Source organism: Tetrao urogallus, assembly GCF_951394365.1.
Source record: "Tetrao urogallus genome assembly, chromosome: 1".
Taxonomy (NCBI): domain Eukaryota; kingdom Metazoa; phylum Chordata; class Aves; order Galliformes; family Phasianidae; genus Tetrao; species Tetrao urogallus.
In genome coordinates, this window is record NC_136813.1 from 50,672,466 (window position 1) to 50,696,897 (window position 24,432).

General features: G+C 42.1%; 1 protein-coding gene across 1 annotated transcript in view; it reads left to right on the forward strand.

The window, feature by feature from the left end:
- Positions 1-1,314: 1,314 nt before the first annotated feature.
- The window catches only part of RAP2A (RAP2A, member of RAS oncogene family), a gene marked incomplete at both ends in the record, with an annotated part of 29,524 nt that continues 6,406 nt past the window's right edge, over positions 1,315-24,432 (forward strand). Inside the window, one exon of the mRNA XM_079549429.1 lies at positions 1,315-1,628. Coding sequence (XP_079405555.1) covers positions 1,315-1,628 — 314 coding nt within the window. The remainder of the gene's footprint in view (positions 1,629-24,432) is intronic.

Here is a 24,432-nt window from a genome sequence, read left to right on the forward strand (position 1 = left end):
CCCCATGCACGCAGTATCTTGCATTTTCTGCTACTGCATGTTCTTGTGTGGGCTGTTTTATTACCTAAAGTTCTCATGTCGCTAACAGAAATGAGATTATTCACTGAAAATATTACTAATTCCTGACCGGGTTCAGTGCCATTTCCAAATGGATCCTGAGAGCCCTACAGGAATTCTTCGTACCTTTGCCATGGAACGTATTTACATCACACAGGTGCGTGTGGTGGTGCTTTTGCTTTGGCAGTTTAATACACGGATCTGGTGGTTGGCGACCCTGCACACAGCAGAGGGTTTGAAACTAGGTGATTATTGTGGTCCTTTTCAACCCAGGCCATTCTATGACTCTATGGGCACTTCTCTCTTCTAGGCAGAATAAATCTGTGGGCATCCTACCGAGATAAGCTCGCTTTAAAGCTCTGCAGATCCAAAAGAAAAGCGGAGAGGAAAAGACACAAAGGAGACAACGCAAAAGGAAGAAGAGCTCGATGAGAGGCACAGCCCCAGGAGAGCCCTTTTCCGACAGCGTTCAGAGCAGCAGACCGGCAGCTCTGGCTGAGCCACAAGCCCCTAATGGGCACAAAATCCCTCCTCTCCATATCCGATCACAACCAGCGACGGTTAAGAAAAGAAAAATAAAAGCTCCAAGAGCCTCACAATCCTGAAGCCTCACAGTACAGACACCCGAGCACAACCACCCTGACCCCGGCGCCACGCGCCCCCAAACAGCACTTCCGGCCGCGGCGCCGCCCCGCTCGCCCCCATCCCTCGCTGCCATTGGCTCCCCTCTCCCGCCGCGTGACGGCGGCGCGGCCGCCCATTGGTCCCACGGGAAGCGCGTGTCGCGGAGCCGGCCCGCAGAGCGGCTCGGGGGCCGTGGGCGGGGCCGCTGTCTCCAAGGCGACAGCGCAGGGCGAGGGCCGGGAGGAAACCGTCGTCCGCCGAGTCGCCGCCGCTCCTCGGCGTCACGTGCCTCCGCCGCGCTGGCCCGTTGGCCGGCGCCGCCGGGCGGGGGAGGCGGCGGGGCGCGCCACGTGACGCCCTCCTCCCCGCTCTTTCTTCCACCCCGCCCCGCCCTCCGCGCGCGGCGGCGCGCGCCGCCCGGTTGGCTGTTGCCGTGGCGACCGGGGAAGGAGGGGGCGGGGCCGGCGCCCCACCTCACCCGCGCCGCAGCCCGGGAGCGCGGCCCCGCGGCCGGCAGCAACCGGCGGGAGCGGCGCGGAGCGGGCGGGGGCGGCCGTATGGCGGGGGGGTGAGGAGGGGCCGGCGGCAGGTGCGGGTCGGGCGGCGGCGGGCGGTCCGCGCCTCGCCGGGAGGATGCGCGAGTACAAGGTGGTTGTGCTGGGCTCGGGCGGGGTGGGGAAGTCGGCGCTCACGGTGCAGTTCGTCACCGGCACGTTCATCGAGAAGTACGATCCCACCATCGAGGACTTCTACCGCAAGGAGATCGAGGTGGACGCGTCGCCTTCCGTGCTGGAGATCCTGGACACGGCGGGCACCGAGCAGTTCGCCTCCATGCGGGACCTCTACATCAAGAACGGGCAGGGCTTCATCCTGGTCTACAGCCTGGTCAACCAGCAGAGCTTCCAGGACATCCGCCCCATGCGCGACCAGATCATCCGCGTCAAGAGGTGCCGTGTCCCCGCGGGGCCGGGCGGGGATCGGGAGCCGCCGTGCTCCCCGCGGCCGGGGTTTGGGGGGGGGGGGGGACTGCCCGCAGGCGGGGCCCGCGCTCTCCTCGCTTCCCCGCGGCCGCCGTGCCGGGTGTGGGCCCACGGCGGAGCCCCCGCCGCTGTCGGCGTCGCGTTGCCGGGCGGGCAAAGGAAGCGCGACGAGGGAATGCCGCCGGGCGCTCCGCCGCAGGCACGGCGCTGCCGCCGGCCGTGTGGAGGGAGCGGTGCGGGAGCCGGCTTCGCCTGGGGATGGGGCGCCGGCCTGGGTTTCTCGTTCCGGAACCCGTTTTGGACCGCAGCCGCCGGGATCGCGTGGCCCGTGTAGGGCTGGCACCGTGCGTCCGTCTGTGCTGTGGTGAAACTGGGCAGGAAAGGGCAGGCAGGGCCCGGGCCTTCGGGAGGGGTTACAACTTTCTCCTCGCTTAATACGCGCCCTAACTTTTTCATAGGGGGTATCAAGACCGATGTAATGTATTTTCTATATTGAGTTCAAAATCACTTTGTTTTCTTTACCTTTGCGATCCTTGCCGTGCACGCACACGTTATAGAAGAAGAGGTTTTCCTGCAAGTAGCGAAGGTAGGCGTTATTCACTCGTTCGCCTTTGGTTTCCCCGTGCTTAGTCAGTGCTGCTTGCTCAGGCGGTGTCTGAGTGCTGTGCCTGGCAGCGGGGCGGCTGCGCTCAGACCCGAGCTGACATCTGTAGATGCTGAAGCAGAATAGAAAGTGACTGCTACTTCCATGCTTACATTGACTCAGCACCGCTCGGGTAGGTCTGAATGCCACTTTTGTTCTTCTTCTGTTGTGTCTTGTGCCGCAAGGCTTCAACTTCTGGCTGTCAGTGAGGCTCCTAGTGAAAGACATACCAGCAAGGCTTTAATTCTAGATTTCCTGTATGCATAGTGACCTAAAAGCAGCTGAAATTCCTGATTCTATCCCGTCCTTATGTCTGCAAGTGAGTTGCAGTTGAAAGGGAGATGCTGTTGACTTGCTGAAACCACATCTTCTAATTCACTTTTTAACATTGAAGGTGTACCAGGTGCTCCCTAACCAACTTAGCTTACGGTGTGTTTGTTGTTGTTTTGTTTCAGAGCTTGCTGGAGCTAGCAGGCAATGTTTAAGACGCGATATACTGTCATTTTAACCAGTAACAGGGTGCACGCTGAACTGGAAGAATGCATATTCATGGATATGCATCTGTGCAAGTAGTTCTTATATATAACTTACAGCTGCACAAAGGCATTGAATCCTTACTGAGAGACAGGTAAACAGTCTGACTTACCCAGGGACTCTGGAGGACACATACCTGGAAAAAACAAGGATTTGCTTATAATGGGTACAAAACCATCTCTGAATTCTGAAAACAAATCAGCGAGGTCTCAAAGATACCTGTGGGTATCTTTACATTTTATGTGTTGTCCTTGGCGTTATTTTTGGTGAAGGTATTCTTGTGTGCTTACATAAGTAGAAAGTTGCTTTTCACAAGAAGTAGAAAAGCCAGGTGAAATTTCCTCTTCAAGTGGAGATACAGGCTTCAATTTTCTGCTTCCCTGGTCTAACCACATACCTGACCAAACTAAGCGAAGGAAGGCCTTCATTCCACCTGACGAAGTTGATTTACTTTACAGGAATGAATGATGTATTTACAGGGCCAGCTGAGAGAGGAAAATGTAGACTTTCACTCAACTCTGAAGTGAATTGTAAGAAGCAGTCAAGATAGCTGTTGCCAGTATAATTTTTACTAAATGGTAATTTAATATTAGAAAAATGCATAAAAAGGCTTAAACAGGACTGAAATCCAGGTCTCCCAGTTTCCAGAGAAGTTTCCCAATGGCAAAACTAAAAGTCTAGCTTTCTTTGGTACTGCTTAGTGTGGGAGCCTCACGTCCCTTTCAGGTGTGGTGCACAGCTTCATCAAGAAGAGTGGATGATGTCTCCTTAACCTTTGGAAGGTAATCAAAGTTTTTTCCTGGGAAATTTTGGTTTAAGTGTAAACTACCTTTTCCAAGTAAACATAACATTTTTGTCTAGATCTTTCTGGGTATTAATTAAAGCATTATACCTTCAGTGCAGAAGTCTTATCAGTGCTGAGTGGATGGGTGCACTGCCAGCCCATTCTGGCTAGACATAAGATGAGTAGAAGAGAAAGGTTTTTACAAGTGCTTCCTGTGCTGTGGGATGGAGTTTTCCATAGCTAAGCATGCCACCAGTGATGGATGGAAGATTGTGGTGGTACAGAATCACAGTTGGTAGTCTTCCTTCTCCAGGTGCTGCCTTTTATAGGAGTTCCTACCCAAGTGACTTGGCCATAGCTTGTGATGTACAGAGAAGTCACCTCTGCAGTGAGCTGTTCTTGCAATGCTGCCAGCCAGCCATGCTTATCTGGGGATATGCTTTAGCATGAGTATGTAGGGAGAAAGAAACTGTTGAAAGAGTAAGTGAAGCAGTGGCGTCCTTGTTTTGCAGGTTGAGGAATGTAATAAGAAGAGGAGGATGAAGGATGTGTGGTGGCTCAGTGTGAGGCATTGGGTTGTGCAAAGTGAGTCAGAGGTGTAGGGTTGCTGTCTGGATTTGGGAACTTGAGGGCACTTCTGTGCTTGTTTGAAGCAGTTATCGCTGGTGATGATAGATAAGCTTAGTTTGGGAACTCCTACTCGTAACAATTTGAAATGCATTGTTCAAACCCCGCGTGTTCAGGCACCTAATACCAGCTTCTGGATCTCACTTGTGCCAAATCTGTCTCTTAAACCTTGGCTCTTCCAGTTCTTACAGATAAGTACTTCCAAATGCTGAGAGGTGGTAGCATTGGGAAGATGGCATGTACCCCAGCATAATATTTTTCATGTGGTATTTTGCTATGTCCATTTTTAGTGGAACTCCATGAAATAGAGAAGTATTCTTATTTCTGTTCAAGTAGAAACTGAAGCACAGAAATAACAATCTTACCAATTTAGTTTGCTGTTCTTCTATTGCCGTGGTTTCTTCGGACATCTGACCAGTGCTGTGAAGAGAGAACTGTTGCGTTCAGGTCTTGAAGAATCTACCAGATAATACTTCTAGCAGCACTCTTGGAAAATGTGTTATTTCAAGTAGTGGGAAAACAAGTAAATATTAAATTTTAATTCATCTACTGCATTAGACTAGACTACGAAGACTAGAAAAAGTTGATTTAGATTGACTGAAAATGGGCTAAACAGCATAGATATGTTAAGATGAAATATCACAAGGACATGTCTAACCTGACTGTTCTTTGTGGCAGTGTTTATCATCAGGATGAAAATCTGCCTCCCGGTCTAGAGATTCAGTGTGGCAATTTAAAACAGATGAGAGAAGTAATTATTGAAATTTATTAATTGTGAAATCAGCATCTTGAGTCAATGATAATTGATGTATTTAAGTGACTTACTGGTGATTAACTCTGGAAAACTATACTTGGAATTACAGATTGCTCAAATGTCTAGTTGAAAAACGTTGTTTTCCAAATGCTATAAAGATTAAATGCTTTCTACTCAAAGATCATTTAGCACATTGGGGACCATATCCTTGTTAAAACTAGATAATATGATAATAAAAATGGCTATCAATCAGTATAGAGTTTTGAAGAGATTAAATAGTTTACTTTGTTTTTTAGCTCTTCACTTCAATTGGTGCTTTTCAAACTAGGTTGAATTTACCAGTGTTTGCAGAATCCCAGAACGGTTAAGGCTGGAGAAGACCTCTGGAGATCTTCTGGTTCAACCTCAGGTTATGAAATAACCATCTGGTTCAACCCCAGATGTTCTGAAGTTCATTTCTTTTTGACTAAAGAAAGTATTTTTTTTTTTCTGGTTTTGGGAACTATTTAGACCAGTATTCAAGAAGCAGTGCTATAACACATTTGACAGCAAACAGGCTCTGGCCTTCCAGGAAGAAATAGCTAAACACCCTGTGGGAGTTAAACTTGGAAAATACTGCTCTTCTGAAGCACTCTTTGCAAAAGAACAAAGCAAGTGCGTAGAGATTTTCATAGATGCTATCCATGCAGAGATAGAAGAGGTAGAAATAAGAAAGACTGAAATCCTTAAGTCTTTCTTGCAAGAGGGCTTTTTTGTTTCTTTCTGCTGCGCAGTGGCCTAGGTGTAGTGAATTGATTTCTCATCTTTAAGTGGAAAAGGCAGAGCAGGTAATAAGCACGGCCCATGTCCTCCATAGCTTTCCAGGCCGAGCTGCTGCCCACTTATGTGCTTGTTGGGTAAAACTTACCACTTTATTGCAAGAACAGTTAATAGCTTTTTAATGAGTGCATCTATTTCTGAGAAAACATGGGAAACGGAATGGAATTCTGACGTGATGTGAGCTTCAGACATTGCATTTGAAGAATTTAAGTATAACAGAAGTCTCATCATAGTCCTTTTTTCTTCTTTTTTTTTTTTTCTTTGAACGGAGGGACATCACAACTGTCTGCAATGGGAGGAGTAACCAATTACAGGATACAGGACATGACTCTAAAATTCATTTAGTCTTCAATTTTTAGTTTTTCTTTGTGCTTTTGTTAAATAACTGCCAGACTTTTTTCTTGCTCTGTGGAATTTAGATCTTTTTTAAGTCAATCTGCCTTTGTTTTAAGTTGAAATTAATGAAATAATTCTGTCAGATAAAATTATAGGTTTCTTGATTCAAGTGGGGAATTCATACATAGATGGTCCTCTAAAAAAGCATCTGACAGCTCACAATTTTAAGCTATAGAAGATTATTTTAAAGTTGTTCAACTTAGTCTGAAAGTCAGATGTTTAAAGTATTTATGCGTCTTTGAAACTTTAGTGCTTTCCTGCTAAAGCTTTTTAAGGGAATTTCATACTTTGTGTTCCCTTGGTTCATTTTTTCCCCACTTGCTTTCATGATACTTTGAGCTACTATGTTGAAATGATGAAAAATGGAGTGCCTTTAACTAGAGTCTTCTTATTTTAATTTTTGGCTGCTTCCCCCTTCCCCAGCTCATTGATGTCTTCTGAGAGTGATTTATTTTCCTTTGCAAGGTAAAATGACATGATAGTTTGCATATGTGGGCACTGAAAACAGATCTTATCCCCTCCTGCTCTTTGGGTGTTCCTTTGGACTTCCGTTGAGAATGCCAGGTAGGCAAACTCCTTTTCTATATGCGTTTAGATGGTGCTTGTTTAGATTACAACAATCTAAATCTGCTAATGATGCTTCTATCACTTAGCATCATTTTCTCTTTTCAGGTCTTAATTGCTGCTGTAGCTTATGGTGCTGTTGAGGTGTGTGAATACATACGGATAGCTAAAATGGTCAAGTAGTAGAGCAGTATGTGGCAAGGTTTGTCTTCAGTCATGTAGTGTTGCAGAGTGTGTCCATACTGTAAAAATGCTATGTAATGTGTTAAAGATCAAGTGCAACGGTGGCTTTAATGGCTTTTGTAGTTTAGTGCAATAATATGGCATTAATGCTTGGGGCTGAATGTCTTCTGTCTTGCTCTTCATTAAGCTGTTTTGACAGATTTTGCAGTGAGCGCTTGGAAAATGCTATCAAAAAATCATTGCTTACCAGAGTTTCTGTTTTGCCTTTGATATGTACACAACAATAACTCTCTAAGTACTGTTTTTCATATAGCCAACACAGTTGGCAGTAACTTGCATCTTTTCTTTCAAAATAACCATGATTGTCTGCTCTTCTGTTGGCTAGTATGTGGAAGAAACAAATTTTGTTGTTTTGGTCATAAATAAAACATTCTGAGTACCAGCTCGTTCAGCTGAATTTCTTCTGTTAGCAGGCATTCTCTTCAGACTAAAACTTTAAAAATAGGTTTTCTGTGACAGTTGAGAGTTTTTAGATGAATACAATTTGAAATGCCTGAGTAAGTTTGCCTGCACCAGAATGGTTAAATCCATTCTTTTTCTTTTTTCCCCTGAATTCAGTTTAAGATATTTTTTCTGCAGCTAAGAGCACACCTGCAGTTGCTGGTTATTAAATTTCAGAAATATTGCAAGTGTTGTTCAAACATTTTTTTTTTTTCACCCCCTTGTAAATTGTGTAGGTGGGATGTGATGATAACATTTTGAGAAGGAATAGGGAAGCAAATGGGACTGCGGTGCTAAATTATTTTGGCACGTAGTGACTTGTACAAAGATTTACATGATTAAGGCAGCAAGAACTGTAGCTATCTTCATGTTCTCTTAATCATTAGCTTCCTGCTTTCTTTTTTCCTCCTCAAAGTATGGGACTAGTCCTCAGTTTCTTCTACACTAAGGCAGACAGTACAGTCTAGGTACAGTTACAACAGTGGCTGTAACTCCAATGCTTTTCCTTGTCAATGACCTGTGTTTCAGCAGCTGTGTTGTCTTAAATCCTAGTCTAGATGAGAGAATTATTGGTTTGATAGGAGTGTGTTATCATTTCCTAACGTTGATGTCAGGGAACTAGCTTGATTATTGATACTGTGCTCTTTAAATGTGATGCTGGTGTGATCCTTAATTGCTTTTGTTAGGCTACCCTAGATGAAATGTCAGGTGAAGGGCAAAGAAGTAGAAAGTACTGGCCTTCCAGTACTTGAAGGAAGCATAAAAACAGGAGGGAGAACAACTGTTTTCATGGGTGGATAGTGACAGGACAAGGGGGAATGGTTTTTAACTGAAACAGGGGAGGTTTAGGTTAAATATTAGGAGGAAGTTTTTCACTCAGAGGGTGGTGACGCATTGGAACAGGTTGCCCAAGGAGGCTGTGGATGCCCCATCCCTGGAGGCATTCAAGGCCAGGCTGGATGTGGCTCTGGGCATCCTGGTCTGGTGGTTGGTGACCCTGCACATAGCAGGGGGGTTGAAACTGGATGATCACTGTGGTCCTTTTCAACCCAGTCCATTCTGTGATTGCTCAAGTCATCTGGATAGACTTTCAACATCTAAGATATAGTTGCTACCATATGCAAAAAATCTGGATGATGAGGCAAACACTATCAAAGCATTTAAAAGTAGAGTAATCAATTAGTATAATTGTCTGAGGTGAAATAGTTCTGTAAAGTAAGAGTTGTATTTCTTGAGTTCCTGTTGTGGCTCCGGTTAGCAGGGAGCCACCCTAACCGAAGATAAGTAGTGCTGGAGATTCCCATGTGAGTATCGACTGAACTGCAATTTAATTTGAGCTGGAGATGAGTTGGATCCCACTGAATTGGATGAGGGCACTGAACTTGGAGTGCCCTGCATGCTGTGAAGAAAAAGTCAGTCCCGGTTTCCAGATGAGCTGCAAAAAAAGGTGCTTTCAAGAAATAGCTGCATAGATCACTTCTGGGCAGTGTGTGGGTTTGCTGCGGCAAGCTAGTTTGCATTTTGGTAGGAGGCTGTGGATGCCATTTGCCCTCTTACTCCTAGTGTATTTCACAGGGTAGAGCAGAAGCCAAGAGTAATCAACCTACTTTCTTCTGATGAGATCTGCTTGCAGTTTCTCACATTGCTGAAACATCTTTTTAACTGCTTCACAAAGTCTTACTTGAAACATTTTATAAATATGCAAGAAAATCAGTAGGCTTTTTTTTTTTCTTTCAAAAATAAGACATGAACTTGGTAAGATCCCTTTAGAAATGCATGAACGGAGTCTGTTCTCAAGAACTGCTTTTCGTCTGAAATTTCCTTTCAATATTTTCAGTGTTAAATTTTAGAAGCTCACTGTTTTTGTCAAAATAAAACAATGAATCTGAAAGGTTTTGCTTTAATGCCATTGTCCTAAAAACTTACACATGGGGGGGGGGGGGGGGGGGCAGAATCTTCTTTTTTTCCATCCACCCACCTCTGTTTTATTGCATTTGGACGTAGTACAGAATCCTGCAGGTGTGCCTTGTGAGCTACCAGAAAGCAGTCCTTGTACACTAGGGGGTTTTCTTGGTGTGTTTTTTGAAGGTGTGTTTTCAGCCTGTGTATTATTCTGTTGCCAAAAAGACTTAATGTCAGCAAGAGTTTTCCTAATAGTCATCTCCTATCTCCAGGTTCCAAATTTTGCTACTCTTTTGCAGCAAATTGGTCAAAAGTGGAGGATTGTTGTTGTTTTTAGCTTTAGAATTTCAGATACTTTTTGAAAAGGATTTGGAGGGCTGAAGATGATCACCTTGAAATGTTTCTTCTGGAGCATTCTCTCAGATGCCTTTCATAGCCTCAGGGAAAAAAAAAAAAAAGAAATCCAACTAGTCCGAGTGCTCCTGAGCCTGATCAAATCCAAGCTCTGCATCTGGCTGCTTGAAGAAGGCATCTGCTCTGCTAGAAACAGTGAGATTCTTTGTAGCTGACATGCAGGTTACTCCCTACAATGCCTGAAAGAGAGAAGTATGAGTCACCTTCTGCCGGGGTAATGCTGCGATCCACAACCGAAATGCAAGCAATGATTTGAAACGAATTCCATTGCTTTTGTTGGCATGTTGTTAAGTTTTGGGGAGAGAGGAAGATCAGTGTGGTACCACTTAATCCTCTTCCATCTGCTTCTTTTAACAGATAACCTTCTCACTACACAGCAGGAGATTTGGGGGTGAGAGTGGTTTCATTATTATTGTGTTGGATGTGCAGGAGATTGTCCAAAGCAGAATGGATACAGTGATTCCTGATGTTGATTTTACTGAACATGTTATGCACTGGAGATGGTGTTTTTATACCTTCTCCAGTTTCGGCCTTCCCTTTTCTGGCCCTTTCATTGGGAGACAGGGAGGAACTTGCATGAGAAATGGGTATTGCAAAAGAGCTTGGTGTCTCTGTGCACTGGTTCTTTAGGAACCTGCTGTACACAGAAGTGTGTGGTCTTATTGCAGCAAACACCCATCTCCTTAATTAGAATGCCACCTCCTCAGAGGGAGGCCCTCTCACCAGTTAAAACACAGAAGTTCTAACAGCATGGGAGGAAAACAGGAACCCATATACCGTCATGGAGCAACAGTTGACCTTTACTTGAAATGCTGTGATCCCCAGATGAGAGGAGTCCTTTGGTATCTGTTTGGTGTTCAGGGTATTGGTTTTGTGATTTTTGCAGTGACATTTTAATATAAAGCGAATAAACAGTACTGGGAAATCTCTGTTTCAGTCCGTGCTATTTTTCTTTAGATTACTGTTCGTACTGTACGCTTAATCTTTTTCTGTTGTTCCCTTGGAAATTGTGAATTTGCCTGCACATATTTGTATAACAGGAAGATCGGAGCGTTTTCTTAACCTTGCTTGTAGCTTTCTCTTGGAACAGGCAAGTGAGAAGCTCCTGAGACTTAAGAAGGTGCCCGTCCTTCATCAGTGCTGCAGCTGCTGCACTGCTGTGAGATGAGAGAAACTGCACTGCTGTGGCTTCCTGTTACTCCCATGGTTTTGTGTGGAAGTGTTATCTGCTGTTGTTTTTACTGAGCACTTTCATGTTGTTGTATTACTAGATTCATGGAGGGGTGTTTAGTCAATTAGGCCTTCCAAGGGACTGAGCTGCTTGCTAGCCTGGTCTGTAAATCCCTGGAGCTCAGGTAAGTGGCCGTGTTGTGCTTCCAGTATATGGCTCATGGGGCTTGCCAGCTGTAAGCCTTCAAACTGCTCGGTCACTTGGACAGAATCTTAGATATAGGCTTGCAGGAATCCTGTGGAGCAGTCTCTCAGGTGCACCTACTTAAATTCTTCAGGGCACTCACCTACCTCAAATGCTCAGGCCTTGGAATATTTGCTACCAGGATGCTTTTCTCTGCTCATTATAGAATCGTTTGAATTGGAAGGAACCTTTGAAGACCACCTAGTCCAACTTCCTGCAATGAACTGCAATACCTAACAGCCCAATCAGGTTTCTCAGAGCCTCATCCAGCCTGACTTTGAATGTCTTCAGGGATGGGGTATCTGCAACCTCTCTGGGTAACCTGTTCCAGTGCCTCACTACCTTTACTGCTTAAAAAAACAAAAAACAAACAAAAAAAACCCACTCTTTTTCCTTATATCCAGTCTAACTCTCCCCTCCTTTACTTTGGAACTATTTCACCTTGTGCTATCATAATAAACCCTGCTAAAGAGTCTGTCCCCTTCTTTGTTATACCACCTCTTCAGATACCAAAAGGCCACTGTCAGGTCTCCCCAGAGCCTTTTCTTCTCAGGTTGAACCTCCTGCTTTGCCTCATGATTTTTCAGGTCAGTTTCATTCATTATGTGCTGAGCAAGATAATTCCTAAACACTCTTTGCTTGAATTTTATCAGTGCAGAATAGTGAGTAGAACAGAGACTTGATTATAAAGTCCACACTGTTCCCTCTGTCCTTTGGAAACTCTTTCTTCTGAGATTTGTTGTCAGTCCCACAGATACACTGAAGCCTCACATCCTCCACAAGACTATATTTACCAGTCTTCAGATGTCTTCCTTCCCTAAAATCAAGTTCTATGCATGGGTTACACTGCTGATTATAAAATTATATTTGGAGTAGAATCTACTTGTGTGGCTGTCCTTGTACAAATACTGTCTGAGGAATGATAGACTCTTGTAGGAAGAAACTGGGTAGCAGGTCATACTGAGGAACCCTTTGAGAGGCCACGGCTTTTAATGTCAAGTATCAAGCTTGAGGAAACTTGTTAGGTTAGTCTTCACATCCTTCTCTGCTGTATTTCCCCAGCCTGGTTATCTGCAGCCTTACTTAACATTAAAGCTGTGGACTCTTAGCAGACTATCTCAGTATCATCTGCTTCTACAGTAGTTGTTAAAGGTTGGCTGTGGGATACAAGTGGTAGCCTGCTGGTCTTTGATCCTTGACCATGTTGTAGAAAATGTAGACGTGTCTGCCTGTTCTGGAATTTGACTGGATCCAGATATTCCCAAATTCTCTTCAGGTTTTGGAGAACCTAGTCTGCTGCTTCTTGATAGGGTGAACATCTAGTTCAATCGTGATGGGATTAGGTGCAAAGAACTCTGTGCCTTTTCAAGTAACATCATGGATCAGATCAGAATTGTTCCTGTACTGTTTGGATACCTAATGGTCTTTAATCTGGCATGTTAAAATCTTTCCCATCAGCATCTGTATACCCTCTGTTGCTTACTGAAGTATTGAGTATTGTGGTTTTTTTATTTTTTATTTTTGGTATAGCTGCTGCAAACCTCCGAAGAATCTGTTTACCATTGAGCAGTTTTTAGTCAAACCTCTTCTAACACTTCTAGTGTTCTCTGTAACCAGATTTCATAGCAACCACATTCAGATGCTAAATCTGCTCATCAGATGAGTCTGTCAGCAGCTGTTGGTGAGAAGTGCTGTTCCTATTACCACTCCAAATACCGGTTTTTATTTAAAGGTCTGCAGCTATTGTGGAAATCGCCCTGCTGCCTCCAGGCCTTATGCTTTGCTCTGCATTGACCTCTGATTCAGCAAACGGAGGAATTGCTGGACTTGCTCTGCACCTGTGCAGTAGGGTGGTTTTCAAGAACCGCAGTGAGTAAATGCAGTCCTTAGACAATCTTCTGATGAACTGGGGCTGCTCTTTCTGTCTTCTTGGTTTGCACTGTTGTGCTTGTAGTTCCCTTGTGTTCCCCTATAGGTCAGTGATAATGCTTTATAGATGGGACACATAATGTGAATATATAACTAACCGTAGGACCCTTTTTAAAGGGAAGATGAAGTCTGACATTGAAAGACAATGTGAACCCACAAGCATTCTCCTGAAGTGCATGTTCAAAATGCCTTTATCTGCTGAAGAATTCTATCACAAGAAACTCACAATTAGCGTTGTGGTGTCTGATCTGAGGATGGAAAAGTTGCTCCTCCTGGCTGCTGCCTCTTGCCACTTCTGTAACTCTTCGATCAAACAGTTCCACATTATTCAGTTTTCCTTCCAAGTGTACAAAAGTGACTGTGTTCTGAAAAGACAAATGAGTTGTATGGAAATCTGAGGTCAGGATACTCAATCTTCTAGATCACAGTTGCTCTGGAACACAATGAGGAAGAGAGAAGGAGGGTGGCACGTGTAGGGTGTAGCACTATAGTGGGCCTATTAAGTGAAAAGCTGTGGTTACAAAGTTTTCATCTCTGAAAAGGAGTGCTACCTTGTGGACTCACTGTATGAGAGAAAATAGGATATAGGTGCTTCAAATCAGTTACCCAGTACTCTGTATTGCTTGTTCATCTAATGATTTGTTGTTTATTGCAGGACGTTCTGTTTGTTTTTTTTTTTTTTTGTTTTTTTTTTTTTAATCCCATTCCAACCCTAGCAACTATATCTAGATGATGTATACAAAAAAGGAGCATCTTTTTTTTATTTTTAATTTGAGCTATGCATATTCAAGAATAAAACATACTGCCCAGAGGTGGTAAATTGTTGATCTTGGTGTATGTTGAACTCCTGCAGATAGTTTTTATTCAGAAATGGTGACTTCAATCCTGGTAGCTCAGCCTTCCAGAGAGGAACAATGGGAAGCTCTGTCTTGGGTGAAAACTGGAAAGGTACACCTTGGAAGTCACTTATTACTAAAATTAAACACTTGTGTTGCCTTCCTCGCTGGGATAATTGGGCCGGTAATTGAAGTCTACATTCTTCTTTCCAAGATGATCAAAACACCTTCCTTTGAAAGACTGTCAGCAATAAACGTGGTTAGATTAAAAGGACTGGGAAAAGTCTGGGCTTCAAGCCCCACACATCTTTGTGTTAATTGAAGTGGCCTTTCTGCATAGGACGACTTAATGTGGAGAAAAATAATTAGTGGACTGTTTTCCAGAAATTCTGGTTACCGGTTAGTGAGTGATTCAGCAAGGAAGGTGTTACGGACACTGGGTGTGTGGTTCTTTAAATGCAGACTTTCTCAAAAGGAATCCAGCCTTTTCTCAAGTAGTTTCTTACCATTATGACCACTCTTAAGGGTTAGGTCTACAAATTACCATCCTTTCTGGATGAGAATTTCATCACTAATTAACTTTCTGAATGAGTTTAGTAAAGCCACGTTGTTTGATCATACTTCAGATAACCTAACAGTTTTCTTACTAATTCAGGCAGTTCTTTACTTGGTGTCTGTGTGGGAATTTACAGCATCTTAAAGAAATGACTTTGGCTGCCGTTTCTTATTTTTTACCCCCTGGCTGCAGGGTGACCTCATGGTAGCCTTTCAGTACCTAAAGGGAGCTTACAAACAGGAGGGGATTCAACAGGGTAGATAACGGCAGGACAAGGGGAAATGGTTTTAAGTTGAGGGAGGGAAGATTTAGGTTGGATGTCGGGGGAAATTCTTTACAGAGAGAGCAGTGAGGTGCTGGAACAGCCTGCCCAGACAGGTTGTAGATGCTGGGTTGGATGGGGCCTTGGACAGCCAGGTCCAGTATTTAATGTGGAGGTTGGTGGCCCTGCATGTGGCACGGAGGTTGGAGATTCATGATCCTTGAGATCCCTTCCAACCTGGGCCATTCTGTGATTTCTTTTTCACTCTCAGAAGAGAAGTTGTCACTGAAAGATGTAGCCTTTTGTTGTGAAAGTTTTCTTCTTTTCCCTTCTTTTGCACATGTTCTCACTGTAATGTAGCAAAGCCTGTCCTTCCTGCCAGCTGAGCCTCCATCTGTTTGCCTGATAGAAGCCATGGCAGTGCTTGTGGTTGTGACACCAGCCTGAGCAGCCAATGCAGATAGAGCTCTGGTGATGTGGCCTCATGGGCAGCTGAGGGATGATGGAGGCCTGGCAGCCAGTCTTCTTGCTGGAGACATGGCCCAGTAGGATGAAACGTGCAGAATAAAGCCACCTTCGAGGTGGTTTAGGTACCACAGAGTGTCTTGGTAGCAAATAAAATGGCTGTCAGTCATGTTAGTGAAGCTCATCTGGGAAAAGCTTTATTTTTCTTTAACCTAGACGAAACACAAAGAAATTAACATTTGTGCATGAATTAAAATATAAATAGCTCAACATCTGGGATGTTGAGCATATCCAAGTTCCTCATTCTAGCTGACTTCATTTAATAGTTGCACAAATATGAGATTTGAAATGCACATAAGGAAGAATTTTTTTGCTGTGTTATGTACTGGATATCCTACGACTGACATAATTTTATAGACATTAATTTCTTACTAGGTTCTGAATGCTAGAATAGTCCAGTATTTTCAGGGTGTTGATTTAGAAGGAAATAGTTTGTGAGATTTTTTTTTTCTGTAATTGAAACTTGTCTTATTATATATATATATATATATATATATACACATATATTACATATATGACTATATGTCAGAAAGAACAAAATAACTTCCTAAGAAAATTATGTCAGAAGTTTATGATCGACATAGAGATTATGAGTAAATCGTACTTCACATTGTCAACATAGAAGTAGTATGTAGAGGGAAGCTACTCAATACTTGAAGATGAACCAAAGCCTAAAAAAATAAACTCTCAGGATTTTAGAAGTTTTTAATTTGTGTATTGATGTTTAGATAAAGAAACAACTTCAGGTAATGGACTGATCAATTTTCTCTGGATCAAATGTTGAGTTGTTAAAGATAAGAGGTCGCTTCCAAAAACTGTGGATAAGAAACATTCTTGCTGCTCAGTTTGTCCTAAGCAGTCCTTCAGAACATTCAGAGTATCTAAACCAGGCTTATAGTAATGAAATGAATTATTATTTAAGGTAAGTTGCACCAACTTTTGAGGTCATGACCAGACGTTGGTGGGGTTTTTCTTCAAGTTAGAAGGTAAATGGTAGAAACTCAATAGGAGTAAAGAGGCTTCCAGGATATCTGTTAATGAAATAACTGAGTCTGTAACCCATAAGTTTATGGTGTGCTTTCCTTGGTGACAAACTTTATACCTTTCTTTAAAAGAAAGTTTGATTATAATAAAAAAGGTATGAAAGCACAGTGCTGCTTCCAAAGTGAAAGACAAATTGGTGAAAGTTATATTATCTCCTAAATTGGTTCTCTATTCTTGTGCTGCTACTCGCTTGGAGTCTCCTTAAAATTGTCTATCTTACAAATAATACCCAGAGTTATAACATAATTGTATTGTTGTGAGGAAAATCTGTCTCAACAGAGCATTTTTTTTTTGCAAAGTTTCCTGATAAGCATTGTAGGATGTTTTTATTAGCTTGAAGGACATTAAACTGTATTATTCTGTGGTTACTAGGGTAACAGGAAGCCTCTGCTTCGTTCTAGACACTCCAGTTCTCTTCAGGCCGTGTCAGATCACGTATGCTGTGATATTCATCTGCCTGAGGATGAACGTGAGGATTGATGAGAGAGCAGAAGTTCATCAGGTTGTTTGCTTCTTCATCCCATTATTTATTTATCTTTTCCTTAAGTTTTAAGTAACTTGGAGCTAGGTGACTGCAATAGGTCAAATTCTTCAAAAAGCAAAAGGCACTATGGAAATGCAGTTCATATCCATTTAGATATGGACTATATAACTATATAAGATATGTAAGGTCAGACTTGATCTTCTGAGACCCTTTCCAACATGGGCTGTTCTCCAGTCTGTGAGTTCTGTGATCCAGGCTTGTAGCTGTTTCCAGAGGTATGTACCCAGGCAGTGGTAAAAATCAGCAGCTCTGACTTAGTGAAGTAAGAAAGCTGTTGCCTTGATACTGAGAAGCTGTGTGGTTCTGGTTGGATGGAATGGCATGATGTTCCTAAATTCTTATCCTTTGGGAGCAGGTGATGCTGTTAAGAAGGTTAAGAATTAATTGTTAGGCCTATTCTTAAAGACTGTAAAAGTGTAATTCTAATGAGCTAGAAAAAAATCCTATTAGAATAGTTTTAAATAAGTTTTGCAGCGGGAATTTTATCAGTGATTATAAATTGTTTAAAGTAATCTAAGTGTATTTACTTTGAAGAGTGAAATAATGCTTTATGGGATTGTGATCATCCGGCCCTTTGGAAGGGCTTATGCATTTGATCATTTATGCTAGCCAAAATTTTCACTTTATCTGTTTGCTAATAACCTCTACAGATGTAATAAGGAAAAGAGACTGAAGTTGCTGCTAACTTATGCACAGGGCTGCAGTCAATTTTTGTAAAATCTAATTCAGTCAATTTGCTTTCATAATGATGGGATATATACCTACCTTGAGTTCTATAGGTATAGTTCTCAACTCAAACTAATAGCTGTAAGTAGCTCTATGGCTTTGGCATTTGTTTCTCAACTCTTTGTCTCTGGAAACCAGCATTATACAACTCACTTGTCTGCTTGTCTCATCTTCCTCCCTTACCAGCCAATAAGTTTTAAATTCTGTGGTGAAGTTGAACTAAATTAAGTGCTGAGACAGGTTCCAAAAGAGGTTGTGGAAGGTCCCTTGCTAGAGGCTGTCAGCACCCAACTGTATATGTGGCTCCACATGGGCTGGTTGAAGGTCTCCTAGCAGACCTTCTGCTGAGCAAGGAGTTGGACTGGAGACTGCCTGAAGTCCCTTTAATCCCAGTGATGCTATAGTTCTAAGTCTGGGAAGAATTAGGGATCTAAATACTGATTTAAGTTCTTGCTGAGCTATAGGTGGAAGAGAGATCCTGTTAGTGCTCAGCCTGTGGGGAAAAGCTGTGGCATGTGCTGAACTCTAGTTGGAGACTGGAGAGGAAAATAGCTGAGAAAGTACTGAGCAAAAGGAAAAACAGTAACTTTACATATCAGTATTGACCAAATCTATAGGAAAGTAGACCTACTTTTGTTACCATAAATTTCTTGCTGTTTATACACTTCACATAAGGGCAAGATGCTGCTTCAGCTCTCCCAGTTCAAATACTGCCAATATTTTTTGTCTCAAAGCTTTTTCTCTAACCCATCTACAGGCATACACTTTGATGTATCTGGATTGGTACAAATCTATTTGGTGACTTTTTGTCCCCCTCTTTGTCAGTGCTACCTTATGCAGTAAGTTTATAGTACATTTTAAATCCTACCATAATTCATATGAACATTTACATTTCAAGGAATACAGTTCCGAGAGACTTGTGACAAACTGTGGATTGCTAGATAAATGGTAATGCATGCTAGGGTCACTTAGGTTTTATGAACACAGTGATTTAATAAACTAAAAGTATGAAACAGTTGGACTCAATAGATTTGCTTTATGGTGTAAAAGAGGCTTGTATTGCTTTTAATAGGTATCTGCATTTTTTTCCTTGCCTTTGCAAAGAGTTGTATGCAATCCCATACCCTCAGAGCAAGCTGATTTCATAGAATCATAGAATGGTCTGGGTTGAAATAGACCACAATGATCATCTAGTTTCAACCCCCCTGCTATGCGCAGGGTCACCAACCACCAGACCAGGCTGCCCAGAGCCACATCCAGCCTGGCCCTCAATGCCTCCAGGGATGGGGCATCCACAGCCTCCTTGGGCAACCTGTTCCAGTGTGTCACCATCCTCTGAGTGAAAAACTTCCTCCTAATATCTAACCTAAACCTCCCCTGTCTCAGTTAAAAACCATTCCCCTTTGTCCTGTCACTATCCACCCATGAAAACAGTTGTTCTCCCTCCTGTTTTTATGCTTCCTTCATGTACTGGGAGGTCTCAGTGAGGTCTCCCTGGAGCCTTCTCCTCTCCAAGTTAAACAAGCCCAGTTCCTTCAACCTTTCCTCATAGGAGAGGTGCTCCAGCCCTCTGATAATCAAAAATTTATTACAAAACTTCCACGAGTTTGCTGTATGGGAACCCAGGGAAGAGGAGAAATCTCTCAGTGTCTGTATATGTTTATAGATACCATGAGCTCTGTTGCTTCTGCTCCAGCCTGTGTAGTTGAGGTGAGACAACATCCCTGGTGTTCTTCCCCAAAGAATCATCACTAAGATCATCATGTCTACCCGTCAACCCATCACCTACATGTCCACTAACCATGTCCCTCAGTGTCATGTCTTCCAGCTTCTTGGAGTCACTGTTCCTGGAGGTGTTTGCTACTTTCCAGATCAGCCTGTTCCAATGAATTACCAAACTTTATGCTGAAGTTCTTTGCTCTTGCCATGATGCTTGCCTAATCTAGTGGCTTTTCTGTTTCTGCTGGCAAGCTGGATGTGCAGAATTTGCTCTCGTGTATCTGTTCTCAGTACTTGCAAAGAACCCAAAGATTTGTGCTGTTATATAGTGAGTTGCTGAGAATAGCTAATATGCAGGATGTTCCTCTCTTGGAGAGAACAAACTTGCCAGCATGCTCATCGGGATGCTTGGATGACCTCTGTCACCAAGGATGGAAGGCTTCAGCAATAGTTATGTGCTATAGGCATTTGGAGGCTAAGACTGGTTTTCCACATGGAGGTCAGAGGTACAGAGTTCAAGGGACTTGGTAGAAGTTGGGTGGGAAAGCCTGTCGCAGGGTATGGCCCTGAGCCCACATCTCCTGCATCACCTCAGCACTCCTCTCACTTGATACTAATGTGTTTTCTGTTAAGAGTCAGAGGGTAAAATGTAACTCTAAGTGGTTAAGTCTGGAAAGTGAAGAAATGATTATCTTGAAGAACTGCCTTTCTTGAGAGTTTAAAGTACAAATCAAAGATAGGCGCTAGTCTCTGTAATTGTAGGATTTTCTGTTTAATTGTAGTATCTTCATGTTGTTTGTTTGATAGCTACCAAAACCCTTGATGTATCCAGTCATGCTCATTGCAGTAAATATTATTACAGAACCATTGTATATAGCTTGATGACATTTAAGGTCAGAACATTAATACAGTCATTAAGAATAATTTTCAGTTATGGATTCAAAGTTCAAAATACTTAAATATGCAGCCTAATTTTCGAGGTGTTGGGCCATTGCTACAGGTAGTTGTGGTGTTTTTTGAAAAATTAGATGCTCAGAATTAATGTGTCTGGAAATTTTAAGCAAGAGCCTTGTATTTAAGCAGCTATACTGTGCCTTATATGCTCATAGTTTTTGAGGTAAATAGACTTCTTTCCACATAAACCTGTCTCTTAAAGTATGAGACAGTAATTAAATGGAACGGATGTAGCTGTGAGAATCTCCAGTTTGTAGGGTATTCTGATTTTAATTTTTTTTCCTTGCTGCATTGGAAGTATGTCAGAAACAAGAGAACTAGTCATTATGAAAAAAAAGTCAGGTAAAAATACTTGCATTATGTTTCGTACTTGTGGCTACTGCTGCTTAAGTTCTACCAAGAAATAGAAAATTCTTACTTGAAGATTCCAGTGTTTGAGTTGTTAAATATGACTACACTTCAGGATTTCACTAAGACAATATTGATATTCTATTGTATAAGACAAGAACTTTGGCCTAAAGAAGGAACACAAGGATTAAAATACTGTATGCACATGCTCAGAGCAAACCTCCTGCTAAGCACGTAGGTGTTGTATGTCTCTTAGAGTCTTTTCAGTGCTGATAGTTGACTGCAGCATTAGATGTGAATTGCTACATCCTTTTAAGGTGAAAGCTAACCTCTTGCTTGCTAAGGTTGTCAGACATCTGAACTGCCAGTGGATGAGCATTAGTGTTACTTGTGGCATGGACTCGTTGCCAAGCTCCAGTACTAAAAGAGCTGCTGGCCTGCCCCTTCCTATGCTGGATCCTTACCTGGAGGGAACTGGATGTCATTGGATGCAATTACAAACATATGTGGGCGTCTGTGAACTTGTTGAGGTGGAAGTCTTCCAAAGATCTTACTGATTTTTCTTTAGAACTGGTTCAATACTTTAGATGAATGAATATTGAATTCTTCTCCAGTTGGGATGTGTAGGTAGGCCATTGAATTTCCAGGCTTTCTTGCTGTGGGAACTCTTGCACTCTTGCTTAAACTCTAAACTCTACAGTTTAAGCAAGTGAACAAGCTACAGACAGAGATGTTATCTGTGGTCACCTGTGGGAGCAAGCCGAATGTCTGGAAGAGAGTTGTTACTGCTCTGTTCACATGTGACATCTTAGATGTATCAATCCTCTAATGAGAATTTCTCTCCAAAGTGATTGGAAATGGCTTGGAAAATTCGTTAGTGCCAAGCATACATATGTAGATGACATGCATCATCCCGTTGCTTCTGTTGCAGAAAAAGAATGTTGGTTTGTTAGGTGCAGTTTGAGTACATGGCAAAGGGTAATATCATCTACTGTTCATGTCCCTTGCAAGTTGTCAGCCGAGAGCTGCCAAGAAATAGTGAACTTTGGTTCAAATGCACTTGGAACAATTGGGAAGCAAATAGAGTGCTTCATTACATTGGCTTTTGTTTCTTTGGCTGTTGGTTGGAAGACAACTGTTTCCTCTAATACTAACTAGACTGTAGCAGTTGTGAGCCTGTCAGACAGTTTCAGCAAAACTAGAGTTGGCTGAACTCTTTTGTTACACTTTGAAACCACACTGGGAAATGTAAGTAAACTATAACAACCAGTGAACTGAATTGGCTTTTTTAAGTACTTAATTGAAGTTGAGTTGGTTTATTTCCAGAAAGTTTCATGTCCAAGAAGAGTTTCAGAAGTCTTCTCAAAAGCACTGTGGTGTGGTGGTTATTTATTTTGCTAATATCACTCCTCAAGTCATTTTACAATTATTAATTTGATGTCCAGTGAGTAAGTACAATTATCCTGACTGTATGCAGTTATCCTCAGTCTACCCATCTGCAGAGTTTGTTTCCCGAAGGCTATACATAGAGTTCATGTCAAAGCCTAGAATGAAATGTTAGATCCCCGTTACTGCAATTAGGCCATGCCCTGTTCTGTATAGCAAAATAATTCATGGCTCAGCCACCTAATTGCAGTGGGGTTCCAATAAGCTCTTTAACATCTCCTCATTTATAGAAATGATTTTAAGACTTTCTTTTTTTTTTTAGGTGCAAGTTGTTGCTTAAGTAATTAAATCCTTACACAATATAGCTTATGAAACTGAATATTAAATGCAATTAATTGGCATACTGGAATTACTTGTTTTACAGCTGTTAGTTTCAGATTCATCTGAGAATCTGCAGTAACTTCTGTATTGTGGAGAGCTCAAACTGCAGCAACCTACTTACTTTTAGATTTGTATATATATATATATTGTCTCCTAACACACTTAATTTATGTATACAGGTACAAGCACATCTTCATTGGCATGTATCTGTAGAAATCCATGCGGAAAAAGTTCTGTAGACTGGTGTGCTGTTGATTTAACTCATGATGTTAAAATTCTTAAAACTGTCAAAATACAAGGAATCAGGGTCTGGAAAAAGGGAAATGTTCTCTCTGGCTACGTTTCTTAAGGTAAGCAGATTTATTTTTAATTGTTGAGGATTTTATGTGAAACATCCAGGGAATTTTGCAAAAGGGGTAAGAAAACGTCTTGGAATAAATTCTTTCTCTTGACAAGGAAACTTCGAGTTATGACAGATTTACTGCAGGCAGGCAAAATTTGCAAGCTACATTACAAAATAATGTTTAGTAATAGATACATATGAATCAGTAAACAGTATAATAAATTAAACTGCTATTTATAGTACTTCATTTCATAGTGCCCAGAACTATTTTACTGTGTCGTTTGGCAAGATTCTTATCACATTTTTTCTGTAAGCCTAAAGTAAAGAATAATTATTTTTTTTTCTGACTTTCTAATTTTGCCATCGTTTTCTGTAGTATCTTTACCATTTCAATGGCTTTTCTTTTTGAAATAATAAGAAACGTGTCACAAACACCATCAAAAAAGGAGGAGAGGGCAAAAAGCACTTAATGCCTATGAAGATAACAAACGTGGTTTCAAACTGAAGGCTCCTTTTGATGATTAGGAAATGTTATCATGGATAGGTGTCTTTTGTGTTTCGGTGGTCTTGGCATTTAACATGTAAAGCTGGAAGCCCATTTATCTTTTTGTAACGTTCAATGGGAATTAAGGTAGTCATAAAAACAGTCTTCGAGAAAACATTTTTTCTTTGTATTTGTTCTTATTATACAGAACATTTCTGCATCTTGGTTGAATGTGTTTGGCTTTGGTGTGAAGCTCAGGCAAAAATCCTAGAAAAATGCAGAGTTTTCCTGAAGATACAATTAAAAAGCAGGAACCCTTCTGAGCTTTTGTCTTCTCCTATACTGATCCAGTGCCCCATTTATTTATTTACTTTACAGTTTTAGGGGTACTGGGCAATCTCTAGTACAGTTTAAGGAAATGAGATCTATTAGTCAGCTCGAGGTACACTTTTCAATTCTTACTTTCTGTTCCTCATTTTATTATGTTTTCACTTCACACCATCTTTTTCATCTTTAGCCTGCGACAGCTCTAACCAGAAATGTGAGAGTTACCTGGTAAATGTGAAAGCAATTCAGATGAGCTGTTGGGTACTGCCTCTGTTTTTTCCCTTTCTGAATAAAGCTGGAGGTAGAAAAATGCGAGGTAAAAATCTATGTGGGTCATTTACATACCATTCATCTGGAGACTTTCTAAATGTTTAACAAGCTAATTAAGCTGTTACTCAAAGTATACGTATTAATCTAAACAGAAACCTGCGTGTGCGTGCCATGTAAGCTAAGATAAAATATAAAAACTGTTTATCACTGTGGCGTGTGAGTCTGCGTGGTCAGTGGTGTGTAGCTGAGCTGCATTAAACATTTAAAGTCTATGTATTTCCTGGCTCCATGTGACTGCAATGTCCATCCTTGGGAAAACCGAGGTATTTACTCTGGCCTCAGTCCCAGAAGCTCGTGAAGATGGATACCACCAGGGTAGGTTTTTTTTAAGCCTTGATTTATGTTATCTGGGACTGATAAGTATGTATTGGTTGCGTCTGTGGAGCAAGGACTGAATCTTGCCAGTAGTGACATTCTAGATCTGATGGTATTTGACTGCTCCAATGTCTTTCATGGGGCTGCAGGTGATCTGAGCTGGGTTCTAACCTTCAGGAGTTGATGCTGCTTGGCATCCATCGTATCGGAGCCTAAGCTGGCAAAGT